Genomic DNA, 24,464 nt, shown 5'->3' with positions numbered 1-24,464 from the left:
GCAAAATACAGGCTGGGGGGGTGGGGGTTTAGGACGAAATCACCACCAAAGATTAACAAAAACACAGATGTGTAGACTGAGAGAAAGTTAAAGTGTGTACATCCTGTATTTAAAAAGTGCATTTTCCTGAGGACCACAGATTTTTTTTTTCACTCACTCACTCACTCACTCACTCACTCACTCACTCACTCACTCACTCACTCACAGAAGCTTACATGAGTGAATGAGTGAGTGAAGAAAAAAAAAATCAGTGCGTGCTTTCAAATTGCCGCGCGGAGTGACGTCACGCAGCCGACACGTTCGCCCGGCCCCGTTTGCGACCCCCCCCCCCCCCCCCCCTCCTCCTCCCCCCGCTCTGCGATTGGCTGGAGGGTTGTAAACACTGTCTTTCCACTGAAACGTCCCACGGTTTACAAAACAAACACAAAATGGCAAAATACAGGCTGGGGGAGGTGGGGGTTTAGGACGAAATTACCAAAAAAGATTAACATAAACACAGATGTGTAGAGTGAGAGAGAGTTAAAGTGTGTACATCCTGTATTTAAAAAGTGCATTTTCCTGAGTGAATCTGGCAGACAGCCCCTTTAAGTGTTTGAAACTCAGATCAGGCTTTCCTGTGTTTAGTCCACATATTTTCCCCATGCTTCTGTGGGTTTTCTTCAGGTGCCTTTCCACATTCCAGAAACATGACCTAAAGCTTGATTGAAGGCTCTAAATTCCTTTAGGTTTGAATGGTTTCTATATACTGTATGTCCTGCGATTAGCTGGGACCACTGTCTAAACGAGGCTAAGCCAGGATAATCAAAGCAATGTTGATACAAGCATTGTTGGGGAGAGTCAAGACTATAAACTGAAGATTCAGACGTAAGTCCATGAGTCCATATTTCCATCCCGCTTATATTGAAACAAGAGGTCTTTAATCTCTTTATGGACATTCCTGTAATGATAAAAGTGAGTTAAAGAAGGTGTGCTGAAGCTACACTCTGGACTGATCGCCAGCCAATCAAACCATAAGCATGTTCTTCCTTGCGTTAGTTGGGCGTTGATGATTTCAAGCAAATCCAGTGACTAACCAGGGAGTCCCTTCTCCTGGGAGTGAGTGCTCTTTGACTGAGCTTTGATTAGGAATTGCTTGGTGAACAGTGGCAGCAATTGATTTCTGTGAAATTGCCGTGTTGTTTGCAGTCTAAGCACACTGGGAGAGAAAGAGTCATCATTAACACATTACAATTTAAAACACTTTTTGAAGGTGTAGGAAGTGTAAAGTCTTGGTCGGAATCTTTGGAACGTGTCCAGATGGAAATTTGATGGGATTTTTTCATTTTTTTATAACAGAGAGTTAAATGAAGACCTTGATGAAGCAGGCCTAACTACTTGGATCAAGATGTGACTGTCCTGGCTTCCCTGAACAGAAAGCGCCGCTTCCAGGGTCAGCCAGCCCAAGTGGCCCATAGCCATCAGAAAATAGCTGTTTGTTTGGCTTGGGCGATGAATTTGTCTATCCACAGTACACAGTCTGGGCTGTGTGACTCATCATTCCATCTTGTGAAGCTCTTGGCAGAACTCAACTCGCGAGTAAGCATGTGTGTCCCTCCAGCTGCCACTTCATATTTCTAATACACCGTTCCAATCAGTTTAATTTCAAAAGATGTCAATTGACACCCTTTATTTCTGAAAGGACTATTTGGCAAATCATTATGTTTTATAACTGAAACTTTAAATGACGTGATGTTGTGCTATAGACAGGAAGGAAATGTGTCATGAGTGCACAGTTCAGCTGTGAACTATGCACACTCAAACTGACTCATTCGCGGCTTATGCAAAATCAAAGGCAAGCATTTTATAACCAGATGATAAGTCATCCCGCTATGCCGGAAACTACCAAAACCAGCCACCTTGGCCACGTCAGTCATAACAAACAACAATTAAAGATAATGAGTGCCTCCCCTTTGTCAAGATTTCTTTGATTTAAGACATGAATTTAATTTAGACTCAGCAAACATGTACAGTTGGGGCCCATATGGGCACCACTCGGTCTAGTTGGGCTTTGGCTGGGCATGGGCTTGGAGTGGGGCTTTGTCGATGGGCCCCACATGGGCAGTAGGTGGGCAGTAGATGGATGAAACTAAGTATGGGCAATAAGTGGGCTCTGGCTGGGCTTCACTCCAAAATATTCAAATTTTGCACAATAACAGCATGTGTAACAGCGCTTACTACCTGGCTTATATTTTTTTTACAATTAAGTATTGTTGTTCCAAAACCGATACTGGTATTGGCAGAGGTGCCGATACTGCATTAAAACAGTGGTATCGGTATCGGTGCGTACTCACAAGTAACATGGCGATACCATTAAATCCAACACTAATATAGGATTTTGGATGCAGCATCTTGTGTCTTGCTCGTGCATGACATTTACTGATAAGTGACATGTTCACTGCATGCCGATCTAAGATATACTATTGGCCCTTGAATGCTCTGAACCAATGGCAGGACAGCTTTTTCATGTTGAGGAAAAAAAAAACATAGGTATCGGTATGGTGTCGGTATCGGCTGATACTGCAAAGCTGTGTATCGGCGGCCAAAAACACAAAAACACGGTATCGGAACAACACTACAATTAAGATTTTCTGTTTTGGATTGGAAAAAAAAATGCACAGAAAATTTTTTTTTATTTCAACTTAATATTGACACCTTAAAATAATCGGCTACGTGTTTTTTTTGTTTGTTTGTTTTTTTCAGATTTTTTAGGAAACAAAAAATGTAACCATTTGCATCAAGATGGGCTAACATTAGCATGTGATTTTTGTACGTACAAGCTATTTGCATTGTAACAGTAGTATCATCGTAGTCACGTGAAATTAAAATGAAGCTTTATTAATATATGTCGAAAAAGAGCTAACAATTAAAATGACATTGCTCAACACTCCTGATTCTAAAGGCCACGGGCTGATTAGATTGACATGGCAGCACATATATGATGAAATATGATTGGGAAAAATAAATATATAAATAAATCTCTTGTCCACATATGGAAGTAGTGTAGCCAAGAATGAAGAAAATGCACTGTTGGGAATAAATACATTGATACAATTTCCTGTTATTTCTGAGGCTAACTGGGCTACCAGAGGAGGTCATGTTTGGCTTCACAGCCCACCAATACTATATTTACAAGTCAAGAAAAAAAAAAAAAAAGGCTGTGGCAGATTATACTGCAGTATCCACAGCCAACGCACAAGGCAAGCTAACATTAGCGCTAGAATTTACACAGATCTGATCAGCTGGATCGGTCGGCAGATACTCAGCATTTTCATGTAAAATCAGTAATCGGCATAATTTCATAATTTGCCAATCGATCGCTGACGTCATTGTTCGGCTCCGCAAAACAATACAGGAAATATGATCTTGTTAATTCTGCGGATGTTCTGTGCTGTCATTGTTAAAAATCCAAGGCTTCATAGCATTTTTTTTTTTTTCATTTTTCTAAATAATTTGTTTGTCTTTTTTGGGGGGGTTGTTCACCCCATTTTTGGATTCGCCAAAAAAAAATTTGTGTACAGTTTTTAATCAATATTATTTTGAGAATTTGCTGTTTAATTGTTATTTTTTCCCAATGCATTCAAATGGCCATGGATTTTTTTTTTTTAATTTTTTTTTTCACTCACTCATCGATGATCGTTCTAAAATCGTGACCCTGTAAAGCTTAGTTAGCACACCTGTGTTGGTTTTCATTCTATTTAGTCTCAAATGTTTCAGTGTTGAAGCAATGATGATGATGCTGTTCAGCCACTATGTTGTCGCGTGCACTCTTGGAAGCCAAGCCGACTGAGTACAAGAACCAGTACTTGGTATCAATAGCAAGTAAAGCTACGGCAAGTTGAGTGGTAGTGCTGTGGAAAAGGGACATTCGAGTCATCTGAATTGGGAATTTGTCATTTCTGAGTAGAATGAAGGCAGACATATTATATAGCCAGTGATATGACAGTAAATATCATCTTAACATGTTGTGGTTTGGGTGATATTTACTCCGATTTCTTTGGATGGCTCCACAGCCAGATAAATGAGGCACATTATGAATCATCAGCAACAGTTGGCAGGGCAACGGTGCCACTGTCAGAGGTCTTGTCCTCGCTAAGCATGCAGCCAGTGTGCGGCGCAGACAGAAGGGCAGATTACAAACGCTAATAAACAACATGCTCTCATGCTTCTTATCATGCTGCAGACGGAAGAGGCACGCTTTGGGAAATGCCCGTTTGATTTCAGCAAATGTTACGGTGGTTTAAATGTCGCCTTCAATTTGTATTCACAATTCGTACAACCCCTGGAAAAAGACGACCAGACAGCAGGGAATTAGCTACCGTTGTGGAATCAATGACATCAACAAAAGGGCTTTGAATGTCAGAGCTTACTTGCATTTTCTAGATACAAAACTGGACTTTTGCCTCTCGTAACGCCACATAAAAAAGGTCTTCACATATATTTACAAAATTTATTTTTGAGGCATTCGGTAGTTTGACTGCTTTGAATAATGGGATCACAATTCTACAACCTGATTAGAGTTACTGATTTGGATTTCAAAGCAGCAGACTAGAAGTATCCCAGTGGAAATCCCACTTATCCCGTCCATGTGTGGAGAATCCCAGATTCGACACATTATCATAACTCTTGTTTTCATACTTCATGTGGGCAGATTCCAAAAGGATTTATCACAATCCTGTGAAGTCTTCCACTTATCTCATTCAACAAATTTAATATTCACACAGATAATAATGGGGGGGAATTTGAGGATAAGCGGTTGGGAAAATGGATGGATGGAATAGAAAATATGAAAGTATCGCTTGACATCTACAACATCACCATCGCAGTAAAATTGTGGCTGCAAAATGTAACGCCGTTGTGGATTGTGCAATTGTACTGTATATACTGTGAAATTCAAGAAACAACTTACCAAGAGCTTCCGACTGGGGACTATTATCAGGACACTAATGATTTCATTAGAATAATAAAACCGTCAGGGCTGATTTTATATTCTACTGTACATCTTGAAACTTTGCAGTGGGAGTAGCTCTGCTAGCCATTTAAATGTGAGCAAACTGAAGTAATGCACTCTGCAGATAACGTCCTGTCCTTTGCTTGCAGCAGAGAAGCTTTTCATAAGAAAATGAAGGCAAGTGAGAGAATCGAACAGAGAGAGTGCTTCCATTTGGAAGGTGACGTCCTTGATTGTGTTACAGTACTGTCTTAGTAATAAAAACAATTATTTTGTATTTTGTTTAGCACGCTTTTTAAAAAAGTTACAAGGTGTTTCAGATTTCAAACAGTCCATTTTATAATTATTTTAATTGCTAGCTCCTCCTATGAATACTTGTTGATGGTTGATACACGTCAGCTTCGTGCATGCAAAAGAAGACGTTGCTTTCGTCGTTAGGTGCCGAGGAATTAAGAGCCAAGCTCTTGGTGTGAACCTTGAAAGAGCAGCACAAGTGATAATAAAGCACGCACAAGGCTAACGTGTAGGCACAGAGCGAATTGCTTTGTAGGCCTGACTAAGCAGGGGGACGTGACTTGGAAGTGCGGAAGCAGAAGCTTGACACGATTTAGGGTTTCGAAACCGATGTTTTTCGCACGACTCATGAATAGAGAAATTAACAGTGTAATCCGAACATTTCATTGCAATCCAAAAATGTTACCTGCCAGGTTAAATGACAACAACAACACACCCATTCAAAGGAGAATTGTTGCCGCCACCAAAACGTGCGGCCTCTTGATCACGGCTGGCGATAAGCGCTCAGTTTGAAGTGTCTTCAAAAAGAAATGCTCCCCTGTGGCTGTCTCACACAGAGACTCTGCTAATAGACTTTATTGGCACATTTGAGGGATGGAGAAGAAACAAAGAGGAGATGACACAGGCATGGGTACAAAAGAGAGATTCCCTTAGCTATGTGGGAGACATAAATCATTTGACTGCTGATGTAGTGGAAAAGAACCTTTTCGTACCATAAGTACACATTAAAGACCCTTAACTTTGAATGCAAATAACATCCCTGCCTTCTGAGGTGGCGATGAAAACTAATGTGTACGAAAATTAGAACATGTCTGCTCCGGTAGACCTCCTGGCACTCAGGGCAGGCTCCGGTGGCCAAAGGGCTGTCCGGTAGCCCCGCCACGCTGGCCCTGTCCACCCTTCGGGGTGCCTCCTGCACCCGCCGGGTTGGCCTGGTCGCTCCTCTTAACTCACTTCACTAGTTTTGCACTATACACTTTCCACACATAGGGCACATAACATCTTTCTTGGTGGGGTGGGGAAGGGTGGAAACACCGTCTTCACACTTCAACTCCCCTCCAATTTTAATGCACCTCACATCGGGTGAGTTGGGCTGGGGAGCCATCAGTTGGGGCAAACTGCAGTGCCCCCCATCTGTGTCCTCGCCCCACCACTTTGTCTCTCTACTTTCTTTTTTAATACACCACACACATACACATTCATTTTTTGGGGGATGCGGGTGGATCGGAGTAGGGGAAATCTTTTCCCTCTGCTCCATCCCACCTGGTCCCAATTTTAATGCACCACACGCACACACTTGTATATACACTGGGTGGGGTCACATTCACGGTATAACCGTAGAGTTCGCCAGTCGGCGAGCTGGCAAACTCAGTAAGAGGGTTAGGTCTCACTAGGAACGCTGGCGTGACGACCGGGGCCTCTTCCCACCAGGCTTGGTGTTCTGGTGTACCGGCCCACCCCCGGTGTTACTCCTCTGCTTCCGACCCCGCTGTTCCGCTCTTCCACGCAGCTGAAGGTGGGGTGGGCACGTCTTCCCTCTCTGCGCTGCTGCCCGGGAGGGCGGGGGTTCGGGGGGGAGTTTGTGTGGGCGGGTTGCGGGGGGTGGCGGCTTGTTTGGGGGTGGGCGGTGTGTGGTTTGGCTCGGGGGGTGCTGGGGGCTTTGTCGTGATGGGTGGCAGGTGTGGGTGGGGTGCGCAGGTCGGGGTCGTGGGGGGACGGGGGCTGTGGGCCGGTGGGGCGCCGTGGGGGCCTGCCGGGTTTCGTTCTGCGGCGCTGGGCTTGGGGTGCGGGCCGGGTCGGGGGCACTCCAGGTGTCTGGGTTGGCTCTCCGGCCGGTGGCCGCCCGGGGCCGTGTCTTCTTTGCTGGGCCACGGTCGACGGATCCCCTCTTTGGTGGCGGTCCTTATGCATGCCAGATCAATCACACCAGCATGTACTGAAATTCAAACAGAATTCGCCTCTCCCTCCCACTGCTCGCTGAATCAGTGGGTGCTGGTGTCTGTGGACCTCACTCTGCTTCATCTATCCTTCCCTCCTTCCTCCTTTTAGTTTTTCCTCTGGTTTCTTGAGATCTCCTTAAATTGTTGGAATTTAGAGGTTTCTCTGGTAGGCGTAAGACTGTGGTTTTGTAACCATGTGGGTGGCAGGTGGTGTTTAGTTGGTGCTGGATTTCACTTTGATTGATCTTTCTTTTCTTTGACCTTTCCTCTGGTCTCCTGACCTTCTGAACTTCATGACTTTGGCGAGATTCTGAAGTATCTGGTTAAGGTGAAGGGTAATGGGATTTTTATTAGGTTTTTGGTGAACTAATGAGTACAAATTGACACGAATTCATACGCAGGCACGAACACATACGCACACACGCACGCTCACACCTGCGCACATATTCACAAAAAAAAGAGAGCGAGAGAGCAAGAGAGAGAGCAATGATGATAAGATGTTGAATCGGTAAGACTGCCAAATGAACAATTCTGAGCTCTCTCAAGAAAAAAACAAAAAAAGAAAAGAAAAAGAACATGTCTGTCATTAATCAGTGACGCCAGTAACGCATGACTCTAAAATGACCACATTTTCAGTAACAAGTAATCTAGCAGTACGATATCCAAACCGATCATTAAAGTTGCTTATCCTCGTCACTGTGTTACTATTGTGGCAAGGATGAGTTGCCCATGAAAATTTGAGGCACTTTAATTTATTGAAGCGGAAAACTTTAATGAGCAATCAGCAGAAACGGAGATGACTGCAAGGTCACTACACCAAACACACCCTGTCTGTTATGTTCTAAGATAGCATGCTATGCTAAGTTTGATGCTATGGTAGCTTCGTGAGTAATATTTATGTCCCTAAGTAGGGCTAATATTGTGTTAAGGGGGTCAACAAAGTAACTTGTAATCAATCATAGTTACTTGGTACTGACAGTGGTAGCAGTAGTTTTAAAGTACCGTAATCAGATTAGTTTTTCAAGGTAACTTTGGTAACACTGTTACTAACCTATGCTAACTCAGTAATTAAGTCATAGTTAGCCTTTCTAAAACACTTCTTGGCCCGAAATATAAAACGAACACAGTAAGTAAAACAGTAAGTATGCTCAGTAGCTGAGTGTCCCCTTGCGCAAGTTGTGCCACATGACCACATATTCTTACACCGATGTAGAAAATAGTTAATTGTGCAATATTTATAACCTCAGTCAAAATCACCATCAGTAAATCACGCAAGCACCTCACAAGACCTCATTTCAGTTTCCAACGTAGTATCCAACGCTGAACGTGTAGTTGTTTGTTTTTTTTGTGAGAGGACCATTCTCAATAATGAGAGAGTTATGAAAAGAAGAATGTTAGTAGCAAGACTGCATGTGGTCAGGTCATTTTCTCCAGTGTTAGTAAATGTTTTAGTGTCATCCCCTTTTGAGATGCTCGCCAGTAGCCTCGGTAAAAATATGGCTGCTATTAAGGCATGTTTAGATCAAAATCCAGTTTACGTATAATATGTAGTGTTTGTTTTGATGTTGTGCTTGACACTTTGCTCTTAGAAACCAATATACTGTAAGTATTGATTTGTAAGGAGAAACGTGTGAATGCTCAGCGACGTAATAGGTAAACTTCAGAGATATGAAGCTATAAACTGCGCTGTCGAACACGCGCGTACGTATGCACGCACACACACACACAGGAGAGATAAGTACACGTTAGACAAAATGCAAAGTAGATGAGTCACGGCTCCTTCCCGAAAGTATCCCAACAACACTCTGCAGGTAATGTCAGTGCAATTACAGATAACAAACGTTGTCATTGTGGGTTTCACTATCGCTTGCAGTATGCACTCCTGACAAAATCCTCTCCACTGACCCCTCAAGGCCAACGGTAAGGAGTTTCAGCCCTAATTTGTAGGCCCGAAAGTAAGCATATTCCCCACATTTGCTCCTTGTTGGTTCTCTGCTAAACGCCATTGACAGCGAATGTGGTGTCCATTTTTCACATTCAAAGTTATCAAAGAATAACAGAGGCAAGAAGACACCAGCTTTGTCTTTGCATTCTCTGTAAGAGTATGAAGTTGAACTTGGCACAGACGAAGCTTTGGATGGCCGAATAACTTGACTCATTAATTCTTGCTCACATTCACACTTTTAAACAATTTTAGAATCTTCAATGAACCTACAAAACACACACAAGTTTACATATGGTAACGCCACACAGAAAGGTCAGAGCTGATATTCAAACTGCGACCTTCAGAACTGTGAGGCAGACAAGCTTCCCACCTATCCACCAAACTGCTGTATGTGCAGTAGTTCCATCCATCCATAATTAGCTTTAAAAACACATTGAAAACAAATGTATGATTTTGACATTAGAGTTCTTAAACCGTAAATCCCAAATACAAACTATAAGTAGCGTCACAATTTCTAATCGTACTCTTAATAATATCCATCCATCCGTCCATCCATTTTCTTGACCGCTCACTCCTCACAAGGATCACGGGGGTGCTGGAGCCTATCCCAGTTGGCTTCGGGCAGTAGATGGGGTACACCCTGAACTGGTTGCCAGCCACTCTTAATAATATTCAAATTATATTGGCCTATCATTGTATTTGAATGCAACACTGCCAACCGTGAATGCACGTGCAAGTGCTTCCACTTTACAACAGGCCAACAAACGGATGTAATGATGAAGACGTCACATTTGTAAATGTATGTAAGTCCCCAGTGAAACCATTAGTTTATATCCTCCAGTAGCAGAACAATAACAAGTCCCAGGTGGGTGTATTGTCAAAACAAGCGTCTCTCTCTTTAAAACACAGCAAGAGAAGAAAAGAAAAAACGTTATGCTGCTGCCGGACACTTAAATGAAATCGAGTTTGAACAAAGATTTCCTCACTTCTAAATTTGAAATTAGTACAGAACATTAGTCTGTGGCGTTATGCAGTATTACAGTTTATGAGGAATATTGTAAAAAATTCAGCGAACAGTAACAACAATAAGTACAGTTTGTTACATAGGACAATTTTTTTTAGAAACCCATCCATAGCCCTTTTCACACTGCACTCTCTCAGAGTGAAATAAGTCATGCGGCAACACGAAATGATCAGTTGCCAATGTGCCCATATTTGGAAGTGCTCTCATAATAGACTACCAGGAAATAAAAACGGATATTTTGCTGCTGGTTTGACCGCACCTTGACAATATGTATCTTTCATTCTTGCAGAAGAATGCCCTGACTGTGCTCATTTGAAGACCGAGGATGAGGACACGAACAGCAGAGAAAAACGAATGGCTCGGCGGGAGAGTTTAATGATGCAGTTACTTGTAAATCTAAGTAAAACTATGTAAGTCTGCCAAAATAACACTAAATCACTCCACCAGCCGCGTCGATCTGTGCAGCACAGCAACGCTACTTCTCATGGTCCCTGCCCCTCACCACATACACAATGGATTTGATTTTATTAACATAGCAGACCCAGTAAATATCGTTTAGTGCTGTCACTATCAAATATTTTTAGAATCAATTAATCTTTCAATTAATCTGATTAATTTTAATTTCGCATTCATGTGTATTACAAAAGCATTTTTCTCTGATAACTGTTTATTAACTATTGATTAATGTTTATTTTGTACTTCATATTCGTATAGTGATTTAAAAAAAAAAGAGAGAGATTAATGTTCTATATTACCGTTTCGGTCATTGTTTTCCAAAGTCAAAAACAGATGTTTGCAAATGTCTTATTTTGATTAAACACAGAAGATAATCAGTCTTCTTTCATGAAGGACTACAAAAATCAGCGTGCAATTACTGTTGATATGCTTAAATCAGAGGATTTGGACAATTTTCAATTTAAAAAAAAATGGCTCCAAACAATTACTTGATTATTAAAATAGTTGTTGATTAATTTGATAGTCGATTACTCAATTCATTTTGACAATTCTAATTTCATTTAAGTTAGCATTATCCTTACTTTTTGACTTGACTTGACTTGACTTTTTGGCTATTTGAATAACTGGACCAATAACAATAACTTATAAATAATAATCAATCAATCAATCAATCAATCAATCAATCACACTTTATTTATATAGCACCTTTCATACATTCAAAATGCAACTCAAAGTGCTGAAGCTCCATAATACAATAAAAAGAAAAAGCCACCCCTCCCCCCACATCCCCATGATCTACCCACAGACACACCCAAAACACAACAGACACACGAAAACCACAACATGGCGGGGCACAGAAGTACCCTGTAAGGAAAGGCACCCGGGAGGAGTTCGTCCACAGTGAGAGGGATGACGATCAACCACCACAGGGAGGAATGCCATCCCAGAGACCGCCGGCCCACAGTGACCGCAGCCAGCTCCATGCAGACTGAAGCGAGCCACAGCTCCTCAGGGCCAAGGGGCCCCCGGGACAACTGCCCGACCACAGGAGAAGACCAGCCATCCCTCCCAGTGTGGAGGCTCCCCCATGAGGAAACACTGGAGCTAAAAACTTAATAACTACCAAATAAAAACATTTAAACACTAACAGAAAACAGTTAAACACTATAGAAAAATAAATAAATAAAAACAAAGCTACAAATACAAATAAGAAGCTACTGTAATTGTGTTTGTACCAAAATTGATTCTCTTTAGGAAAGACTGCCTCCTTTAATATATTGGAATGATGATCGATCTATGTCAGTGGTCAAATGGGATTCTTTTGATGACAAAAGACTTGCGGGCTGATGATCTGACGAAAGCAGCTGTTTGCACTAAAGGTGCGCATAAAGAACAAAGATGGACAATCTAAAGTACCACAAGAAACACATCAGGAGACCTATGGTGCCACTAGAGTTGCTTGGACGCATCTGGGAAGTGTGCTGAGGGTAAAGCAATTCCAATTCGCGTCAACAGCATCCGATCATACAAGAGTGCCATGGCAACAGACTTAGCCAAGGTAACGAGGGATCATGGGAAATTGTTTTGTGCGCACACTGAAATGTTCACAGATTCAACATATCTTCAATCTATTGACATGTCAAATAGTTAAGCAAAAAATCAAATTAAAAGATAAGGAACCTTATCACCGCAGTTGGCACAGATTGCATCTCATAGGGAGAAAAGTAAAAACATTAATTCAATACAGTCAAGACAACAAATACTGTATCTCCTAATTTATTGTTAAAGAAAGAAAGAAAGAAAGAAAGAAAGAAAGAAAGAAAACAAAAAAGGTTAAGATTTCAACACAATAAAGCAGATTTAAACAGTCTGCTGTTTAACTGGTGTGAAATAAGAACCTAGCTGGACCAAATCACACAATAAACTGTGGTCCAATGAGTATTTAAAATGGAGAACAATATGTTACTTTACCTCGTCCTTTGAGAGCTGGAGGATGGTGAAGGAATTCAAAAAGTACGGGGAGCTTTCGAGATAATACGTTTCAAAAAGACAAAGTCAATATTTGTAAATGGCCGCTGGTTTAAACCTGCTTGTCTTGTACGGCTGTAATTGAAAAAAGATCTGTGCGGGTAAGGGAGGTGAGACGCAATAGACAGGATGAGAGATTTGTTTAATTTAATGCACTCTGCATCAAATCGATGCACAACAGACAAGTTGAGCAATACTCTTCTCTTAATTCAAGGCCGTCGGTGTGCCTGCTGCCTGCAGGGGATCGCCTCATCGCACAGGTGGATGCCTGCGAATGCAGTATGTTGTGCAACTCAGACATAAAAATAAGCCTTTCAGGGCAGGGTACATAATTCTGACCACATGCTATGAAATCAGATGTTTAAAAGACCATTAACTCAGCAGGTATTTTCCACATTCATGTAAAAACAAACCAGCACAAATTCATGTTGAAACTTAATGATCCGTAACGAGGTGTTATCACTGTGTTTATAATCTGCGCTGTTGTGTGCAGCCTGCTGCATGTAACATCTGTCATAACAGCGGACAAAACTGGCAGCATGGAACTCCGATTGGAACCTCAGCCAATACAAGCAAACAACTGGAAGAACGTATAGCGTGCACTCACCCTTTAGTCTGATGTAGTCAAACTAGATTGTTTGGTCAGGTGCGACCAGAGTAATCTGATGTGTGTGCAGACCAAACAAGCTGTAGACCACCAAAAGGTTTGGCTGGGGTGAGTCTGTGGACCAACAACAAACCAAACTTTTCCAGAATACATTTTCTGACAAATTGATACAAGTTTTATGACATCAACTGTGTGACCTTGGAGCAGATTAGATAATTGCCCGGCAGTGAATATTGTGCTAAATTCATTCATAATCATGTGTATTCTGTTTAGCCACGCTGCTGTCATCGTGTTTTGGTGGGGGAGGGGCACGCAAAGTGCAACAGCTCCTCCGGTTATTGCACACAATCTGTTCCAAAATTAGAAACAGCGTCGTGGAAACGCCGTTGAATGAGCTTCCATTGACTTTTGGAAGCTTTTGGTCCGGACCAAACAAGCGGACGAAAGGACTTTTCTGGTCTGAATACACCCTAAGTTATTGCTGTTTTTACTGTTTTCCCTTTGATTGTTTTACATTTATAACCCAGAAGACCTTTTTTCATAAGAATATTGTCTGTTACTTATGTTTACTACTTCTGCTGTCACGGTCGGACACGGATTAGTAAACTGCATCAAGATGCTGTACACTAAAACATGCGAGGAAAATTTGGCAAACAATGTAATTGCACAAAAAGCACAAAATAAGCCCAAATAAGATTATATTGTTGTTGTTGTTGTTGTTGTTTTAAATATACTTGATTTATTAAAGGAAAAAAACAATCCAAAGGTCCATGGCACAGTGAATGTTAAATCATGAATATACTGTGACTAAATACATTTCTTAGTTCATTTTCACGAACCACACCCAAGCCTGGTTACCTCCAGACCGGTTCAGTCAAGAAATTGCCTAAATTGAATCTGTCTGACAAAAAGAAGTCATCCAAAAGATCCCAAAACAGATGCAATAAAATGCCCAATCAAAAGAAATTCAAGAACAGGTGAGAAACACAGTCACTGCTTCTTGACCTATCAATCTGGAGAGAGGTTACAAAGTCATTCCTAAAGTTTAGGACCCCAGATAACCAGAGTGAGAGCCATTATCCACAAACTGAAAAAGCATGGAATAGTGGTGAAGCTTCCGAGAAGTGGCCAGCCTACGGAAATTATCCCAAGAGCACAGTGACGAATCATCCAGGAGGTCACAAAGGTAACCAGGACAAAAAAAACTGCTGGCCTTCCTCACTTCAGAATGGCCAAAAATGACTTCCATGGCAAAGTTCCAAGGCGAAAACCACTGCTGACCAAAAAGTACATCAAGGCTTGTCTTTCAGCCATCAATTATCCGAACATCTTTTCCTCACGAGGGTCGCGAGCGTGTTATCCCAGCTGTCTTCGGGCAGTAGGTGGGGTACACCCCAGAACTGGTTGTCAGGCAATCGCAGGGCACACACAGATGAACATTCACAGTCACTTTTGTAAAACAGATCTGAATGATTCCCAAGACTTTTGGGAGAATATTCTATGGACTGACAAGCCAAGAAGGTGAACGTTTGGAAAGTGTACATCTCATTAGATATGGCGTCAATGTAACAGTACAGAAAAATAACATCATACCAACAGCTATGGTGGTTGTCGTGTGATAGTCTGGTGCTGCTTTGCTACTTCAGGACCTGGGTGACTTGCTGTGACTGATGGAAACATGACTTCTGCTCTTTTGAGGCAGAATGTTCGGCAATCATTGCCAGTTGCAGAAAAAACTTGATTTCTGTTGTTGCGGCTGAGAATGGCCCAAACAGTTATTCTGTTTAGGGGGCAACATTTGAATAGATTTGTTTCCTTAACAAATCAAATCACCTTTTAATTTCTGCATGTTATGTTTAGTTTGGTTACCTTTCTCTGATTTATTTGATGAGCTTAAACATTAAAGTAGGGAAATATAAGAATTTGAGAAGAGGGCAAATACCTTTTCATAGCACTGTACACATGGATGCACGCAACATTGCAGAACAACAAAAGGTCTAATGGAATCAAAGACCGAACATGATGCAAGATGTTAATACTCCGCAGAGAACTCATTGCGGTAAGACTCCACATTATGAGTGTTAAATATTAATAAAATAAAGACAAATAATGGACAAAACACCGCAGACTATTGATGTGGATAATTTAACCACTGCGGCCCTGATGCTGCAGTCAAAGTCCCAAATGTCAGGGGTGGTTAATCAAATGAATTCAAAATGTAAAATAACTTGCTTGTTTTCAAGCTTAGGGACAAATTATATCAGAATTAATAAATATTCTAAACATATCTGAATCCATTTACCAAGAGACATTTTCATTTGCGCGTTCTCATTGGGTTGCTGTACTTTAATGGAAAATGCAGTCAAGCAAATAAAGGTACAAAGCACATCTTTGTGCCGAGCGAGTCGGAGCAACATCAACAAAAACAGTTGTTGCTTTTGTTTTTCTAAATTACAAATAACATATTCTGTTGATGTGTTCAAACCATTAACTACATTAACCTTTTGCAATAAAGTATTTTATCTAAGGACTTCTGCATTCAATTTTAAGGCAAAATGTTATATTTTTACTCAGGAATTCCGCATGAATTTTACAGTAGGCTACATGTAATTAAATCTCAGAATTCTTTGACTGATTTTGGAATTAAAGTTTGACCACAAAATGTTAATCAGACTTCTTCCACATTCAAAATACATGCATGACAGGTTAATTGAGCGCTCTGAATTGACCCTAGGTGTGATTGTGAGTGTGGATGGTTGTTCGTCTCGGTGTGCCCTGCGATTGGCTGGCAACCAGTTCAGGGTGTACCCTGGCTACTGCCCGAATCCAGCTGGATAGGCTCCAGCATCCCCGCGACCCTTGTGAAGACTAAGCGGTTCAGAGAATGGATGGATCTTATCAGAGTCATAATAGTGTATAATAACAATGCAAACACAATGTGTAATTAAAAGATCTGTTAAAGTAACCGTATTTAAAACCAAAACAAAAGCAACAACAACAAAGATTAGCCATAAAACCATGATGACTTTTCACAACTAGTATTTGATTTTGGAGACCAGCAGTTGTGAATTCGGCCGTGGTTTATCACAGTAACAATATGCACACTCTGGCCAAAAGTAATTAATAAAATTATGGCAGAGATAATTGCTTAAATAATTACCTTGAACGTGCATGTGTACGCCTGCCTAGGCAGCAAAACAATAACAGTTGTTATTATAATTATTTCGAGCGATGATTGAAACTGATGCTATCACTACAAGTTGCCACTGGATAGATATAAAATAACTAACTGGCACTTGGACACATACTGTCGACACAACGCAGGTATTACAACGTAATTTTACCAAACAGAGGCTACCACAATTTAAAGCAATGCCTTTGGAGTTGATTAATGTTTTATGATGGTGACTAGTGATTATTCGACTTTAAATTCAATGGGGCATATTCACTAAGAATGCGCTGCGTCCGGTAATAGCGCGAATATCGCACCACAACTGCACCCGCAGTCTGCGCCCAGTTACTATTCACGAAGGATATTGCTCTAATCATATACCAGCGCAAACACGCCCACAAACTGACAGCTTGACGCAAATTTGCACCTGATTTACCACACATGGCAATGGATTTGCGCCAAGAACATGGTTGTTATAGTAACAGTTGCGAGAAAGATGACATTATCAGAAAGCGAGGTTGGACCGAGAGTAAGCGTTTATAGCGCCATTAAGCTGTACAGAGCAGAGAGGACGATAACGACGTCATTCATTCATAAAGTACAAATTATTGGTGCGATCGTTTTTAAAAATATATTTTTAGAGGTTGCCGTGGGCGTACAGTATGCATCTGGTACGTAAAAATGATCGTAAAATGCCTCCCCGTCATTGCCGATCAGCCCGGTTTACGTTATGTGTCCTAAACCAACTCTCTCTCTCCCTCTCTCCCTCTCCCTCTCCCTCTCCCTCTCCCTCTCCCTCTCCCCTCCCCCTCTCTCTCCCCCTCTCTCTCTCTCTCTCTCTCTCTCTCTCTCTCTCTCCACTCTCTCTCTCTCTCTCTCCTCTCTCTCTCTTCTCTCTCTCTCTCTCTCTCTCTCTCTCTCTCTCTCTCTCTCTCTCTCTCTCTCTCTCTCTCTCTCTCTCTCTCTCTCCTCTTCTCTCTCTCTCTCTCTCTCTCTCTCTCTCTCTCCCTCCCTCTCCCTCCCTCTTTTGCGTGATCATGTTTTGCCGCAAATGCATGCACTGCTGTCATGATCCTGGGATCGAGGTTGCGGGCAGGTTTATACATGCTTTCAATAAACGTTATTTAACGCCATGCAAAGGCGACGCAAACCTTTATGAATATGCCCCTATGTTTTAGGATGTTTGTTGAATTTTTCAACCAGTATCATGGAATGGGCTGTATTCAACACTGAGGTTCCACTGAATATATCCTGTCTTCAGTATATCTTCAATGACAAACTCTGTACTAAAGGCACACATGCTACAAGCCACACAATATTCGTATAATAGATCCCTGGACAATAACATAGATGCCGATGGCACAATGTGAAGGTGTTACCAAACCAAGTAACCTCTTGAGAGGTGAGGCTGACACATATATTGCAGGGTTTTCATACAATAAAGAAGAGAAGTAGTCCAAAGTTAACATAATATGCCAAACTGTTGACTCTGCCAACTCATTATTACAACATGCTTTCAATAACAACCATAGCTGACCACTATTTTTATTTGCTAGGGGCCTCTGTTCTACATGGTTTCTAACACAGCTCGGAGCAGAAAATAAAGAAATAAATCATCTCATAAAGTAAAATCTGCGCCGTGTGGAGCCGTATGTCACATTTGGTCAGCCTGCTTCATTTCAGCCAGAGCTCTTTGAGCCTCCTGGCACCTGCTGTCATGTAGACGATAAGATGAAAAACATCTTCAAGACCAGGCCAAATGCGATGATAAAGCCGGAGTTTACACAAACACACTCAAAGAGGAATTGACAGAAATGTAGTCCGGGGAGACTCCACATGATCTCAAATTGAGAACAGAGTGCAAAAGCCGCACATGCATGAAAAGAAACTACATGATTACTCACTGCAGTCTCCCATCCCTAACCAAAGGCTACACATGCAGACTTTGTGGGATTAGTCCTTAAAAAGCTTTGATAAAGCTAATTTTTTAGCGAGGGACTGTAATTGTGAGAGAGTTGTATACTGTTTGCACATTTGGAATGACCCAAAAGTTGGAGTTCAACCAACATGTTCTGAAAAATAGAAAACATCAACACAACTTGGGAGACTTCAGCAAATCCGGTAAGATTTGCTCTCACTGACCTCTGAGGATTAACACAAGTGCGTTTTTTTTGCCAAAAGCAAAAATATAACTTACTGCTAAAGATTAAGGTGTGCTTTTAAAATGTCCACAATGCCATTACAGTTATGAGGATTTGACCCTGGAACAAATTACTTTACATAATACAGTATTGAAAAAGGCTTTCTTAAAAAAAAAAAAAAAAAAGTGAAGGTTAACCAGCCTTTATCAAACATTATGTTTGGCTGAGGCTCCAATGTAGTGGAAATGCACCCTTCAGATCTCGACTCATGAAGACTCACTGACGACACCCAAATAGCCGACACAACCACAGCAACAGCACACTCCATCACACCACCTCAGCCTTGAGTGAGGCGAATGTGCCCCACACGAGCACCGGCACCTTATACAAACTGCTGGAATACTTCACCTACAACTGTGGTAAATGGTCCCCATTTATCAACCTTCAGGCTTTTCAAAGCATAGTTACAATGTCACCTCATTCATCTGTTCATATAATAGTAGTTTGAGGGAAAGTAAACTTACTGATAATGCATTGGCAGCTTCAATAACTCCAAGGATAGTTTGACAGTGTGGCAGAGCTAGAGATCGAATTGACAACCTTTCAGTTTGTGAAAGACGCTCAATCCCAGGACTTCAACACAATGGGCACTCGTTTCAAGGGGCATTCAATCTGTGTTGAGAGAGCGGTCATACCTCAACTGCACCCGCTGACCACGTGCTTTGCTGCCATGGCAGCCAGAAACGTGCTGGTGGCACATCCATCAAAAGCCTAAGTACGACCTTTAAAAATACCCTTCCAAATCCTAAAATTCAACAGATGAAGAAGATATCATCAATAGATTTTTTTTTTATATACAAAGATAGGGACAAACATGCCAAATAAAAACCTAGAAAACCCTAACCATGAACCCAAACCAACGATTTTAACACAAAATAAATCTGTGCTTTTTTTTGTGCTTTTTTTTGGTTGTTGTAAACGTGTCCATTCCAAAAGTAATCACACTTTGGAGGCACATGAAAAAGTGCTGTGTGTGTGAGATCAACAATGTTTGTGATAGGCTTTTTTATGATTTGCCCCGTAAAAATTTTTTTTACAAGGATCAAAAATATTTACTGGCATTAGAGGCACGTGTCAGCATTCACCTCTTTACAAAGCTCAACAGTCCGAAGGCTTGGCATCCAAACAGCATCATCATCCAGACTTAATGGAATTCTTCCTTCATTTATTCAAGGTCAAAGCTCATCACTCCCACAAGTCGTTTGCATTGTAAATCTTTTTCTTGTTTGGTCTGTGGGGACATTTGAATAATTGGAATTCTTCTGTAGTAACCCGCTATAATATTGGTATACTGCCATGAATGATAATGATGTGGTTTGGACAGTGCCCTGCAATTGACTGGCAACCAGTCCAGGGTGTACCCCGCCTCTCGTATCGAGTCATCTGGGCTCAGCTCCAGCTCACCTGCGACCCTAATATGGACTTGCGCTATAGAAAATGAAAATAATCAGCTCATCAGCAAGCTCTGCAGAAGCTGAAAACAATCCAGATCATTGAATTAGGTGTGTTGGGGGAGGGAATCATCTAAAAGATGCAGGATAGGAGCCCTCGAGTTGGTGATCACCGATCTAAACAAATATAAGTTCCTATAATGGACACAGCATGTGTACAGTTTTGTAATCCACTGGCGTTGATTGTGAAATAGTAACCATCAGTGATATTCCTGTACCATACAAACATAATGATAGTATTCACCCTTTGTCACTTCTGCAATTTGAATTCCATCTCAGAACATTCTATTGCAAGATGTCACCGTGATGGATGAGCACCATGAACGCAGCTTAAATTCAAAAACCATTTGACGGCCATGTTGGTCACACTTCAGCAGAGCTTCAAAGTAAAATCCCTGACACTGACTCAATTCAAACACTCCCAACATTTATCATTTTGAAAGCCTTTAGGTAGAATATTTGAGGAAAACAAGTGGTTTTCTAATTTAATTTAAATGTTTTATATATTTCAATTAAACTTAATGTGTCACTAGGCAGAATCACAAGAAATGCTGACTAACACATTAGAACCAGCTGCGTCGTCTGAACATCTCAAGTCCTTCCACAAATTATTGATTTTAACATAAACCTGTTATTGGCTAAACCAGTCCAGGGTTTATCTCGCCTCTCGACCAACGTGAGCTGGGACTGGCTCCAGCTCACCAGCAACACTTATAAGGATCAGTGCTACAGAAAATGGATGGATAGGTTTTAACATAAACAACAAATACGGTGATGTTTCCCAGGGTTATTGAACAAGACATCCTTAAGAGCAGCTTTGATTCTAATCAACAAAGCGCATTAACAAAGACAGCAGCAGAGGGACCAACCTCATCAACAAGCAGTTATTAGTTTAGAGTCTGGGTTGGCAGTTAATTAAATTGATAAACTCATAAGTCAAATTTGCCTACATATACACAAGTGATCAATTGAGAGTAGTCTAAAACTGTGTGGAAACAAATACATTCAACATCAAACAAGTTCGCAGATTGATCTAAGTAAAGAAAGTTTTCATTTCAACTCAAAGACCTGCAATGACTGGAGCACATAAAGCAATACCAAAGTGCAGTTTTGAAAGAAAAAAAAAAAGGGTATCATGGAGGCATTTCGCAACAAAAAAAGTGCACTGTGTCAGCTAAAAGCCATAGAACAGAAGATACATCTGGGAAATGAAAGATAAGATCATGTATGAAGTGTCACTCACCGTGCTGAAGTTAACCGAGTAGCAATCCTCCCCGCGAAAGGTGCACTGCAGCAGCATGTCGCCGATGTCATGACCTGTGCGGTTATAGAAATCAGTCATGTTGAACAATTTGGGCTTAAAGTTCTGGAAGTTGGCTTTCTCCTTCAGGGCGGCCAGAACCTCCGGCTCAGCCAAATGCGGGTTGGCTATTTGGTAGTTGTTATTGAGGAGGGCCAGAAGCTCTCCCACGTGATAGAGGTCATTCCGGGTGATTTTGGAAAAGCGGAACTCGTTGAGGTTACAGAAGGTAATGGCGGGAAAGGTGAGGTTGGTGGCCGCCACCTCGTCCAGCTTGGTGACGTGAGGGTACTCCAGGTAGTAGGAAACTCGATCCATGCACACCAGCAGCAGTAGGCAGAGTGAACCCAGGAAGGAGAGAGTCCAGAGGAACCGGCGGAATGTCATGTGCCCGTACGAGAATATGTGACTCATGCCATGTAGCGTGGATATGTTGGCAAAAGCTTGCAGGTTGGACGGCCTGGCGCTTTCAATGCTTTCCTCTGAGCTTCCTTTCATGGCTGTAGAGTGACGCGCAACCAACTTCAGCTGAAAGACTTTGCTTAGCAACAGCAGCGGCACAATCCACGCGGCAGTGTCAGTCACACAACCAACCGCTTTATAGCCCAATGATTTCAAGAAACAGCCACATGAGTATGTCTGTCAGTTTTTGGAGCTCTTTCTTTTCATCGTAACTTGCCTTGCATTGATTGCCAGCTGTTCCTTGCTGATTTTATGATACGCAAAACTATGTCTCTTACTCTCTGCTCAGCTGCATTTTGTCACGGAACCAAACAAGACAGCCTCAGAAACACCCACTTCAACCCAAAAGCAAAGCCTCCTGCTCCCTTTGTGGTGTCAATAGAGTGTAGAAGAACAGAAAGAGAGGAACAGGGGAAATTGCGAATGTAAAGAAAGAGGCAGGAGATGAGTGAGTGGGGGGGGACTGCAATGAAAAGGGCTAGCTGTTGGAGAGGTGCTAAGCCTCAGCAGTCAATGGGACCCTTCCTCCTCCAATGGGGAATGCCTCTACATTGCTGTGATGATGGAATGCAATGATTTTGTGAATGGAGGTAATAAGGAGAGAAAGGGCTCACAGGTCCCTCACCGCCACCTTCTCTTGTCACTCAGGTTCTGTCTTCAGGCTTCTTCGTGTTTCGTCCAGAAACGAAAATGAGGGTGGGAGGGGGTCAGAGACCTCCGAACAGCCCGCCACTGTGCTTGACAACCGGTGTTCGCAGCCTCCACGCGGGATCTACTTCCTTACTTGCACAAATCCTTTAGTTAACGGCAAGACCACCGCTTGATGGTTTACGACCAGCCCTGGCCATAGTCGCTAAAGCCGCTCTGGAGACCTCAAGCTTTACTCCTGCGAACATACAGATTTATATTCGCTTCCTCGCCGCCACCAACGATAGCACTCCCCCCTTTTATCGCTCTCTCTCCCGGAGACTGTACCTCTCTCTCCCTCCGCCTCCTCTTTAGTAGTCAGGATCCATCCCACTGCTGAATGGCTGCTTTGCTTGTGTGTCTGTGCTCACAAGCCAAGTCGCTCAATCTGGACACCTCCTTGGCTCTGTGTGATGATTCTCTAATGGTATACCAGCAACATGTTAGTGCAAACATGCCACAGGTTACTTTCTTTGCATACATATTGTTGCAACATAAGCTTTTTTTTTGTATAGACTGACCTTGACATATTGTAACAATAAAAACAGTTGGAGTACCATATTACTATGTTCTATCATATGTAATTTCTATATAGTGTGGTGAGAATCATGACGCTATATCAGCTAAATTTTTGCCAATAATGATGCTATGAATACCATAATAAATTTATTGAGGGGAAAATAGCAATGTTACTGAAAAAGGCTTTTAACTTACAGAAATCAGTTCATTCATATAAACTAATAGAATATTGATGATGTTCGGACCTGGAGTTAGAAAAGTAATTTCATCCATCCATCAATTTTCTGTACCACTTTTTTCTCACCAGGGTTCGCGACTTTGGGTGAGAGGTTGAGTACGCCCTGGTCTAGTCGCCAGCCAGTATGTATATGTATGTACAGTATATGTAAACACACACACACACACACACACATACATATATATATATATATATATATATATATATATATATATATATATATATATAGGGCTGGGTATTGCCGCCAACCTCACGATACGATACGTATCACGATACAGGATCCACGATACGATACGTATCGCGATACATATGTATCCCAAATAAGACACTTTTTTTTTTTTTTTTAAACAAAATATAGGTATACTGAGACAAGTGCCATGTTAAATTTATCAATAAATACATGTTGACATTCTTCCTCTGCTTTCATTTTTCTTAGCAAGACACAGTGTCCAATCACCGGTGAGCTATTTTTGCATTAATTAAAGGCAATTAACTTCAAAGACGCTGCTGGTTTAGATTTTTTAGGTACAATGCAAGCCGCAAAGGCAAACGTGAACTGCCGAACGTTCACGTTAAAGTTAACGAGCAATATCGATTCTGACGCCTGCGTATCGATACGTGTATTGTGATGAGGCCCGCAACGATATATTGCCGTATCGATTTTTTGAGCACACCCCTAATATATGCATACATACATACATACATACATTATATATATATATATATATATATATATATATATATATATATATATATATATATATATATATATATATATATATATATTTACATATATAAAACTGAACAAGAATGATTTCATCAACACACATTTTCCCCGAACTAAAACTAGACTAGACTGTGCTGCAGTAACTCACAATTAATTACACTAATACCAATTGAACTGAAAATGGAAAAGCCAAAATAAACACTATGCTAGTCTCCATTCTACACAGTGTTTGGACTTCTAGGGCTAGGAATTAATTGCCATATTATCCATCCATCCATTTACTACCGCTTATTACCGCTTACAGCTTAAGGAGAGAAACCCAGACCTCTCTCTCCCCAGCCACTTCAACCAGCTCCGCCGGCGGGATCCCAAGGCGTTCCCAGGCTAGCCGAGAGACATAGTCGCTCCAGCGTGTCCTGGGTCGTC

General features: G+C 41.6%; 1 protein-coding gene across 1 annotated transcript in view; it reads right to left on the bottom strand.

Moving 5' to 3' along the window:
- asic1c (acid-sensing (proton-gated) ion channel 1c) overlaps window positions 1-22,817 on the bottom strand; it is a 108,105-nt gene extending 85,288 nt beyond the window's left edge. Inside the window, exon 1 of the mRNA XM_077519603.1 lies at window positions 21,349-22,817. Coding sequence (XP_077375729.1) covers window positions 21,349-21,903 — 555 coding nt within the window. The 5' untranslated portion in view covers window positions 21,904-22,817. The remainder of the gene's footprint in view (window positions 1-21,348) is intronic.
- Between the last annotated feature and the right edge of the window lie 1,647 nt (window positions 22,818-24,464).

This window comes from Festucalex cinctus, chromosome 1 (genome assembly GCF_051991245.1).
Source record: "Festucalex cinctus isolate MCC-2025b chromosome 1, RoL_Fcin_1.0, whole genome shotgun sequence".
Classification (NCBI taxonomy): Eukaryota; Metazoa; Chordata; class Actinopteri; order Syngnathiformes; family Syngnathidae; genus Festucalex; species Festucalex cinctus.
This window is presented reverse-complemented; position numbering and strand designations above follow the sequence as displayed.